Source organism: Mastomys coucha, unplaced genomic scaffold (assembly GCF_008632895.1).
Source record: "Mastomys coucha isolate ucsf_1 unplaced genomic scaffold, UCSF_Mcou_1 pScaffold13, whole genome shotgun sequence".
Classification (NCBI taxonomy): Eukaryota; Metazoa; Chordata; class Mammalia; order Rodentia; family Muridae; genus Mastomys; species Mastomys coucha.
Window position 1 is genome coordinate 18,207,980 of NW_022196895.1, and position 11,148 is coordinate 18,219,127.

Sequence of the window (11,148 nt, forward strand, 5' to 3'; positions counted from 1 at the left end):
AAAAAAAAAAAAAAAAATATGCAAACTGGGTTATTCAGAGCAATTGCCAGAATTTTCAGTTCCACACAGAAAAGAAGATTTACTATAATGCTTATATTTGAAAATAATTTTAACATAAATTTTAATGAGGAAACATTACATTCCAAGGGGATATAGGACTGCGAGGCAGCTGGCCACATATGCGTACAGGCAGGAAGCAGAGCAATGAGTGGGGGTGCTCACTCAGCTGGCCACATGTGCGTACAGCCAGGAAGCAGAGGGTACGGTTGCTCTGTTCAGGTTTTATCCAGCTCAGGCCTCCAGCCCATGCAGTGGCTCAGTCCACCATTAGGGTGGGCACTCTCACGTTGATTAACCAAACCTAGAAATCCCCTCACAGATGTGCCCAGAGGTTTTCCCCTACAGTTATTCTACTCCTGTCAAGAAAGTTGTCATTTTCTTTGCTTATTCGTAGGAGCTCTGTATTCCGGGTTGAAATGTTGAATAACTCTCTTATTTTTCTTTATAATTAATTTTTTATTGGATATTTCCCTTATTTACATTTCAAATGTTATCCCCTTTCCCGGTTTCCCTCCCTCCCGGAAACACCCTATCACATGCTCCCTCCCCGTTTATATGAGGGTTTTCCTCTACCCACCTCTCTCCTCTCACCTCCCCATCCTCGATTCCCCTATACTGGGGCATTAATTGAGCCTTCATAGGACCAAGGACCTCTCCCTCCATTTGGGGATGACAAGGCCATCCTCTGCTACATATGCAGCTGAAGCCATGAGGACTCCTTTGATGATGGCTTAGTCCCTGGGAGTTCTGGTTGGTTGATATTATCATTCTTCCTATGAGGTTGCAAACCCTTTCAACTCCTTCAGTCCCTTTCTCTAACTCCTTTATTAGGGACCCCGCGCTCAGTCCAATGGTTGGCTGCTAACATCCGCCTCTGTATTTGTAAGGCTCTGGCAGGGCTTCTCAGGAGACAGCCATATCAGGTTCCTTTCAGCATGCACTTCTTGGCATCCACAATAGTGTCTGGGTTTGGTAAATGTATATGGAATGAATCTCCAGGTGGGACAGTCTCTGCTCTATACTTTATCTCCATATTTGCTCCTGTGAGTATTTTGTTCTCCTTCTAAGAAGCGCTGAAGCATCAACACTTTGGTTTTCCTTCTTCTTGAGCGTCATGTGGTCTGTGAATTGTATCCTGGTTATTTGGAGCTTTTGGGATAGTATCCATTTATCAGTGAGTGCATACCATGTATGTTCTTTTGCGATTGGGTTACCTCATTCAGAATGATATTTTCTAGTTCTATACATTTGCCTAAGAATTTCATGAATTCATCATTTTTAATAGCTGAGTAATACTCCATTGTGTAAATGTATCACACTTTCTCTATCCATTCTTCTGTTGAAGGACATCTGGGTTCTTTCCAGTTCCTGGCTATTATAAATAAGGCTGCTATGAACATAGTGGAGCATATGTCCTTATTACATGTTGGAGCATCTTCTGGGTATATGCCCAGGTGTAGTATAGCTGGGTCCTCAGGTAATACTATGTCCAATTTTCTGAGGAACTGCCAAACTGCATGGTATTGGTACAGTGGCAGGCAGGAAGATCAATGGAATAGAATTGAAGACCCAGAAATGAACCCACACACTTATGGTCACTTGATCTTTGACAAAGGAGCTAAAAATCATCCAGTGGAAAAGGACAGCATTTTAAACAAATGATGCTGGTTCAACTTGAGGTCAGCATGTTGAAGAATGCAAAACAACTCCTTCTTATCTCCCTGTACAAAGCTCAAGTCCAAGTGGATCTAGGACCTGCACATAAAACCAGATACACTGAAACTTATAGAGGAGAAAGTGTGGAAGAGCCTTGAACATATGAGCACAAGGGAAAAATTCCTGAACAGAACACCAATGGCTGTGCTGTAAGATCAAGAATCAACAAATGGGACCTCATAAAATTGCAAAGCTTCTGTAAGGCAAAGGAGACTGTCAATAAGACAAAATGGCAACCAACAGATTGGGAAAAGTTCTTTACCAATCCTATATCCAATAGAGGGCTAATATCCAATATATACAAAGAACTCAAGAAGTTAGGCTCCAGAGAACCAAATAACCCTATTAAAAATGGGGTACAGAACTAAACAAAGAATTTTCAACTGAGGAATATCGAATGGCCAAGAAGCACCTAAAGAAATGTTCAACATCTTTAGTTATCAGGGAAATGCAAATCAAAACAACCCTGAGATTCCACCTCACACCAGTCAGAATGGCTAAGATCAAAAACTCAGGTGACAGCAGATGCTGGCGAGTATGTGGAGAAAGAGGAACACTCCTCCAGTGCTGGTGGGAATGCAAGCTGGTACAACCCCTCTGGAAATCAATAACTCTCTTATTAATTTTTTTTTACATATTCACTTTTCATTCTATTCACTGCCCCCTCCTGGTCATCCCCTTCCACAATTCTTTCTTCATTTGGCCCTCCCTTTCTCCTCTGAGTGGGCGGAGCCTCTCTGGTACTTCAAGTTTCTGAGAGACCAAGCGCTTCCTCTCCCACTGAGGCCAGACAAGGCAGCCTACCTAGAAGAACATATTCCATGTACATGCAACAGCTTTTGGGACAGCACCCTTTTCCAGTTGTTCAGTACCCACCTGAAGACCAAGCTGCACATTTGCTACATATGAGTGGGGAGGCCTAGGCCCAGCCTGTGTATGTTCTTTGCTTGGTGGTTCAGACTCTGAGAGCCCCATGAGTCCAGGTTAGTTGACTCTGTTGGTCTTCCTGTGGAGTTCCCATCCCCTTCAGGGTCCACAAGTCTTATTAGTTTTAATGCTTCCTGGTGAACAGATGGCTCAACAGTTAGGAGCACTCGCTGTTCTTCCAGAATACCCAGGGGTTCAGTTCCCAGCACCCACAGGATAGCTCACAAACCTCTGAAAAGACAGTTTTGATGAATCTGATACTGTTTCCTGACCTCCACAGGCACAGATGTTCACTTATATATACCAAGGCAAAACATTCAGACACAAAAGAAAGATAACATAAATCTTCAAACACTGAAATGCTTACTCTTTCTCTTAATAGGAGAAACAGCACTGTGACAATAATGACAGCATTGTCCTTTTCTTACTCAAGTGTCTCTGCCTCAATTGTTATTTTATGAAACCTATGAAACCGAGGGGGTTTTCTTATATATTATTTTCTTTCTTATTATTAGAGAACACTTTTGCTTTTAACAGTCACTGCTTAGTACATATTGCATAAAAACAATCCCTCCTTTGGATTGTTATTTATATTAAATCATATGGATATATTTTCTAAAGTTGAATCCTTGCATCTTGATACTTGATATTATTTTTGATTTTTTGAAGAAGGAATGGTAGTGTTCTTTATTGATAGTAATAGTAACTTCATCACTGAAAACTTTCCAGGTTTCATTTTTCCCTGTATTTATTAAAAACACCAGGGGAATGCGTTCACATTGACACTTGGCAGAACCTGTGACTGCTAGCTGTGTCATGAGTGGGAGGTGGCTGGGGTTGTAGTCTCTGCCTACTTGCAGCAGCAGGGTTTGGTCCAGAGCAGTTCAGTAGCAGTGGGTGAAGTGGGGTGAGGGTGGGGGTTGGGGACTCGGCCACCTTGGTCCTGGCTGGCCATGCCACCACCTTCCAGTCTACCGCTGGGCACAATATATCCCTGGGAATGTCCACCATGTGCAAAGCTGCCTTGCCCAGCCATGCCACCTCAGCCTGCTGCCACATGCCCATGCAAGGCCCCCGCTCAGCACCTCGCCACTGTATGTGTTCATGGCCCGTCATGTTTATGTCCACAGCTCTGTGCCAGACAGGAACTTGCTGCTCCTCCAACTGTGAGCTGCTCTCTCTGTCTCTCTCTGTCTCTCTCTCTGTCTCTCTCTCTGTCTCTCTCTCTGTCTCTATCTCTCTCTCTATATATATTATATATATATATAATTTAACATCTATCTATCTACCTATCATCTAAATCTTATTCTTCTCTCATACATTACATTCCCAACTGCAGTCTCCCCTCCCTCCCCACCTCCCTATCTCACTTCTCCCCCAAATCCACTTCAGAAAAGAGCAGGCCTCTTTTCTGTTTTTGGTTGAGGCACAGGAATCTCAACCAAAAACAGCGAAACAAGATTAAATACAATTAGACGTAAACTTTAATATCAATGCTGTACTAGGCAACCCAGTAGGAGGAAAGGTACTCCAAGAACAAGCAAGAAGTCAGAGACACCAAGGCTCCCACTGTTAGGAGTCCCACAAGAACACCAAGCTACGCAATCATAATGCATACGCAGAGGACTTAGCTCTGATCCCTGCAGGTCCTGTGATTGTTGCTTCAGTCTCTGTGAGGCACCATGAGCCTTGCTTACTTGATTCTGTGGGCTGTGTTCTCCTTGATCCCTTTGGGCTAGAGAGAGGGCTCAGCTGTTTAAGACTAGGATCACTACCAAAATCACAATGCTTTAGTTTTGTAATAATAATTACTAAAGAAGAAGATGGCATGAATATGAGAGGAGTTTGAGGGGAAGAGGGAGAGGAGAGAAATATAGAGGGCTCATGTTTGAAATTCTCAAAATATAAAAAAAATCTTAGGAGTTATAAATAGCTCTTATTTTGATTGTGGATTAATTTATTTTTATTTGGACTTCAACCATGAGTTATTTTACATATTTCGAAGGCGTTTTCGTCTGCATCAGGCTTGTTATTTATATGCCCTAACAGATGTCTTTAGTCTGTAGGAAGTACACAGATTTGAGTATTTCTGTCTCAGTCTTTCTTATTTCTTCTTAGACTGAAACTTTAAAATTATTACACTTCTTTTGAGAATTTCATACATGAACATCATATTTATATAATTTCTTCTCCAGTTTCTGACCCCTTCTATAATCATTGTTACACACACACACACACACACACACACACACACACACGCACGCACGCACACATGCACACACGCACACATGCACAAACCTACTTATGAAAGCTACAGAGTCCATCAATATTACTAGTATGTATATGTGCTTAGGGCTGATTATCTACCCAGTGAGCTCATTCCTGGAGAAGACTGATTCCTGACTCTCTCTCTCTCTCTCTCTCTCTCTCTCTCTCTCTCTCTCTCCCTCCCTCCCTCCCTCCCTTCCTCCCTCTCTCTCTCTTCCTCTCCTTCTCTCTCTGCATCCCTCCATACCTCCTCCTTCTCTCTCTTTCTCTATCTCTTCCTCCCCCACCCCTCTCTCTGTTGTCTGTCTGTTTCTGTCCTCTGTCTCTCTGTCTTTCTCCCTTTCCCCCTCTTTGTCTCTGTCTCTCTGTCTCTGTCTCTTTCTTTTGTTTCTGCAGCCATTGGCTGTCTGTAGCTCCTCATCAAGACTGGAGCCTTTGAGATTTATATGTTTTTTTTTTTACTTGTTTTTTATTTTTCTTTAAATGTATAACTTCTAAATGAAGTGGATTTTGCTTTTATGAGTGATCGGCAAATCTGTAGATTCCAAATGCATCCCGGAGCTGTTCATAGTTATCAAATCATTAAATGCTTAGTCATATTTTCTATTTCTATACTTGTCCTTCCTTCTTACCTTTTGAGTTACTCAAATTTTAACATATTGCTTTCCCTCAGATAGTTTAGTGGTGATAACTATTCTAGACTCATTGCAAATATTCTTCAATTATTGTACCTATATTAAAATATCTTTTATATTACTACTTAAAATCATCCTATAAGATTTACCCATTTTTCACTCAAGTGTAATATATGTTTTAAAGTGTAATTTATATTTTAAACCTGCAATGCATTTGTTTTCACAATTTCTTTTATTTTGAAAAGATTGCACAGAGATATTTTGTATTTTAGTGTGGATAAGTGATTTTGGATTTTTGCCCTTTCTTTCTCTTTCCCTTGTCCCCTTCTCTTTCTGTGTGTATGTATATTTATGCATGTATGTGTTGGGGTATATGTGTATATGTATGCGATATGTCTACAAAATTATTTGACAAATTATTTCTGGGCCATCAGAATTCCTGGAAAAAAAAAAACAGGGGATGTTTCCATCTATAAATATAGGCATATAAATACCTGGAGCTGGAAGGAAAGCTTAAAGATTATCATATTTAATCTTGATCAATTCACAAACCCCAAATTCTTCAGCTTATGTTTCAAGATTCGTAATTAGCCAGATGGTGGTGGCACAGGCCTTTAATCCCACCCAGTACTTGGGAGGCAGAGGCAGACGAATTTCTGAGTTCGAGGCCAGCCTGGTCTACAAAGTGAGTTCCAGGACAGCCAGAGCTATACAGAGAAATCCTCTCTGGAAAAAAACCAACAAAACAAAACAAAACAACAACAACAAAAAAGAATTGTAATTAATTTAGGTGGAAAAAGATGGACAAGGAGGACATGATTTTCCATTTTAGAAACCGGGCATACTGGTGGGTAAAAGGCTGCCGGTAGACCAAGAAGTGTGTGCCTAGAGGCCACGGGGCTTGATAGGAGCAGCAGATTCCCCAGGCCGAGTTTCAAAATGTTCATTCCTACTAAAAATCTGCAACATCCTTTCCCCTTTTACATCCAACGGTATCTACCTGGTGAGTAAAAGCAGGGATGAATGATAGGAAATGTATTCTTGCTGGGTCCAAAGTTGCCCGCTAATCTTCCCTATACTTTGGTCCTATTTGCTGGTTTTTAGAGATCAACAACCTTGTACTGTAGTCTTTAGATGTTTGCCTATCAAGCCAGTTTGCTCTGAGCATTCCCATTCATATATCCTCTCCTCTCCTTCCCCCCAGTCCTTCTTATTACTGCTTCTCTTAACAGTGTTGATATGGCTCCTAAACCATGTTTTCTACATTGAGTAAATTACTGCACTTACATAAAACAAAAAAATATGTTAAAACTTATCCTTTCAAAAAAATGTCCTATGTACACAGTGCAGTCCAAGGTCACATTTGCATGTGGTGGCTGCTTCTGTCCATTGAGTGACTGGGCAGTGCTCAGGATATTTGCTCCATAAGATGTGAGAGAAGTATTACACATACAGGATCATGTACATTAAAAAACAAGAAAGAGCAAGAATTGCAGGAAAAATGAGATAAAGAACCTTGGTATTGTTTCACACATATGAGGTCAAGACTATGGAAAATGTGCCTACATTATCACTTATATAGTTGCTAGACCTGGGACTTGGTTTTGTTTTGTAGAAGGTCACTTAGGGTCCAATTAAAATCATGGCTAATCAATATAGTTAAACATTTTTGTTTTATACACAAGGTTACAAAGTCAAATATACTAAATCTTCATTCTGGTTATCATTAATCTTTCTGGCTTCTGCTTGAGCCTATAAATCAAAAGCTTCTTTGATCCTCTCCGTTTTCTGCCAAGTGCAGAGCTGCAGCTGTTGCCTTTTTGCAGCTCTGAAAAAAGTGCTCCAAGGATGAACCCAAGGTTCCCTTTTCTGTTGAACGTGTGCATTGAATAGCCTTTACGTACTATCACTTACATACAACTAAATCTTCAAAGGGCTAGCAAATGATTTTTCATTTGCTTCATTAGGAGTTCTCTAATATTTTATGGAGTCATGTTAACAATCATTTAGAGATATAAAATATTTACATTTCCCCCAAATCAACACAGAAAGGAATCCTGAGATTAAGCCATCTGAACATGGAAAACGAGTCAAGCAGTGTTTACCACTGTTGAATCGGACTGAATCGCTGACAGCCAGACTCTTCTGCAAATGAATTAGGTGACTCCACTATTGTTTGCTAGATGGGCATAATAAATGAAACCAAGGTAGACATTCGGCAGTATCAGCTTAATATTATACCCCTAAAAGAGCTGAGGGAGAATGGTGTTCTTGTCGCTGATACAGTAAAGCCATGGCTGATCTTAGAAATGTCTAGAAAGGAGGGTGTAGTGGCTAGCATGAAGAGTCATGAAGAGCAGTGAAGACATGAGTCCTATAGCACTACAAGGCTAGAGCTGATGACCACAGTAATGAAGGCTTGTGACCTGCAGCAGCAGGTGGTGGTTGAACGTGGAAGAATTTTCAGTGACACTCACTGGGTCAGGTGTTTTTGTAAGTGGCAGGTAAAGAAGGGCATTGCAGAAGGAAGGTTGTAAGCAGGAGAGGGAGTGGGAACTAAAACCAGCAAGCTCTGTCAAGAGTAGAAACTGACAAAAGTGGCAGCTATGGAGGGTGCAGGCTGGGAAGGCTGGTCGGAAATAGGTCCTGGAGAGGGATGGGCACCATGCTTTCCAGTTTAAATCTGATCCTCACAGGAGGATTGCTTGCTTTCCTTGTTTTGTGGCATGATTTTAGTGGTTGTAATTTCATTTTTAATGAGGGTTAATGATGAGACGTTCTAAAGTGAGGTCATTTATTGTGCAGTGAAAAAAAATGTAGCCACTAACTAACTTAAATACACAAAGTCTAAGTCAAGCTCCCTGTGGTGTCTCTATGCACCAGCTGACTTTCCCTTCTTGTCCCAGGCCACCCCTTCACGTCGGATTTCTCAGGATTTCACTACTAATGTGGACAACTGGAAATCAATGTCTTCGAAGAACTTGAGGGTGCATTTCCAATTCAAAACAAGAACTGAGATTTTATTTTTTTAAGGTTATGGGTGAAGCACTCACCTTACACATATCCAGTTATGTCTTATTCAACCATTTTCAATATTTGAGACACCTAGAATCTATTGTAAGCTGAAAAGAGAAGCAAAATGAGGGGATGCCTACATTTGTGTCTTATTTGTTTGTTTGTTTGTTTGTTTTCTACATGTATCTTAATCTGTTGTATGGCAACAGATGGTTTTGTTTTGTTTTTAACCAAAATCCCAAGATGTTTCAGAATTTTAAACCAGCCCAATGGTCCTTTGTGCATAAATTGCCATTCAGCTTTGGTGTACCAGGCATCACTTTTTAAACTTTTAATCCCTTCCATTTTATTTTAGTTGTTTTCATAGCCCATTCTCAACAGAACCAATATGGAAAGCCTTCACACACAATACTCACATGAAAATGCTAAAAGTAGACATACTAATAAAAATGGAATTTGAAATTGCTTAGTAGTTGTGGAAATTCTTTGAAAATTTTTCTTTTTTTTATTAAAAGTTTGGAAAAACACATATAGTTGGCAGTCAGTACTCACCCCTCATCATACCATTTCCTGATGGCACTTTGTGTTTAATGGAACAGGTAAATTACTTACTTACTTACTTACTTACTTTATTTATTTATTTATTTATATTTGTAAAGCAAAATACCATGTGTTTTCCTTTCAAGCGTCGTGTTTAATATACTTTATGACACTTTAAATGGTAAAATGGTAGCTTGGAGGGACTTTGGGTAACATCCCCACCAGGAGTCTTTACCTGGCCGACAGCGGTTTCTCAGTCGTGGCAGACTCTTAAAGACCATCAAGTCATCAAAGGCTTTTCCAGATGCTAACACAGGTAGCAAAATGCCACCCCCATCTGGAAGCACAGGTGTTAAAATGCCACCCTCATCTGGAAGCACCAACTGTCTTATTTTTCCAGTAGAGTCACTGCCATACAAATGTAGGAGGAGGAAGCAAACAGAAGATGAAAGATGATGGGGAGACAGGACAAATAAGAGCCACGTTTTCGGAAAAAGCACACTTGACAGCAAAGTGTCTTCAGGAAATCATTGTCAACATTTCTGAAAACAGAATGGAGATAGCAAAGCACATGGTGTGCAGCCATGAGGGCCCGAGCTTGGGTCCACAGCATTCAAGTAAAAAGAAAAATCCTGATGCAGCAAAGGGGATATACTTAAAGTCTTGCCCTTAGGGAGGTAGAGGCAGGAGGATAGCTAGGGACCACTGAAAACCCAAGCAGGTTGTATTTCAACGAGAGATTCTGTCTCAAGAAAGGAAGAGGATGATTGAAAAAGATACATTATGTGGAATGGAAACACCCCAACACACACACACACACACACACACACACACACACACACACACACACACACAAACACACAGTAGAATAGTGTTCACAAAGCTTGGAGGCTGGAAAATAAACACATTTTTATAGAATGTATGTATCAAAATCCTCCCTGAGGTTTGAGATCAGTCACTCCAATCTCCCTGTTCGCCCAAAGTATGCATAGTGTGTGGTATGTGTTTTCACTTACTGAATTCATCCTTCATGCAATCCTAGTCTATCAAAGAGGTTAAAAATTTATAAAACTCTGATGGGATATGGTTTCAATGCTTCATCACACAGCCCATCATTTGCTTTCTAATCAAGATCAGAATAATCTTGCCTCTTTCCCTTCAGTCACCTACCTGCACAGATAATATTTTCTGAATGCTGTTCTGGGATTCTCTGTGGAACCTGGCCAGCTTGGACTCGTTAAAAAGGATCACCAGTCGGAAGTATTCTTGCCATTTCTGGCCCAGCTTTCTTTGCAGCTGACAGAGCTAAAGGCGACAGGGAGGGGAAAAAATACGCAAGTCAGGGGAGGAGAGGAAATTAATGGCACCGTTCAAGAAGAATGATGGAGGGAAATATAGAAAGCAGCCAATGGCCCGTTCCGCACTGTACGGACCTGACAGGAATTTCACAGTCTCTTGATTTTTCAGCCTGCTCATGTGCATTCGTCGGAGACCAGTCACATCTGGCCGCCAGGATGGGGGGTTAATTTTCTCTAAATGCCTCAGCAGTTTTGTTCTAGCTGAAGCAAACTCTGTGACTGCAAAGCTGATGAGTAAAATATTTCTACTTCACCCAGTTTAACTCAAAACCGATAGCCTCGGGACATATTGAACCTTTCTGTTAAAAAAAAAAATCTTTGGACGCTTTTTGAATGGCACATCGGGTCAAGCCAAAGTTTAAAAAATGCAACCTGAAGACTTTGATGGACACCACTGCATCTTTTTCTTACTCTTAAAGCTTACTATGGCTGTGGATGTGTGCATCAGAGCATGACGAAACCAGGGAGAATTAAGTTAGCCATCAACTGCGGAGGAGAGGGGAAAAGACAGGGAGGGGATTTCTAGCTAGGACTCTGGATTAATCTGCCTCCCTCTGATCACGTGACATGGAAACACATCAACATTAAAGTACAAAAGAGCCAATGTCTAGAAGTGACACGTTTAACTG

At 40.9% G+C, this 11,148-nt stretch overlaps 1 protein-coding gene across 3 annotated transcripts in view; it reads right to left on the reverse strand.

Moving 5' to 3' along the window:
* Ccdc178 (coiled-coil domain containing 178) overlaps nt 1-11,148 on the reverse strand; it is a 345,640-nt gene that overhangs the window by 34,874 nt on the left and 299,618 nt on the right. For all 3 annotated transcript variants that reach the window (XM_031365073.1, XM_031365074.1, XM_031365072.1), the window contains one exon: nt 10,332-10,466. In XM_031365073.1, coding sequence (XP_031220933.1) covers nt 10,332-10,466 — 135 coding nt within the window. The remainder of the gene's footprint in view (nt 1-10,331; nt 10,467-11,148) is intronic.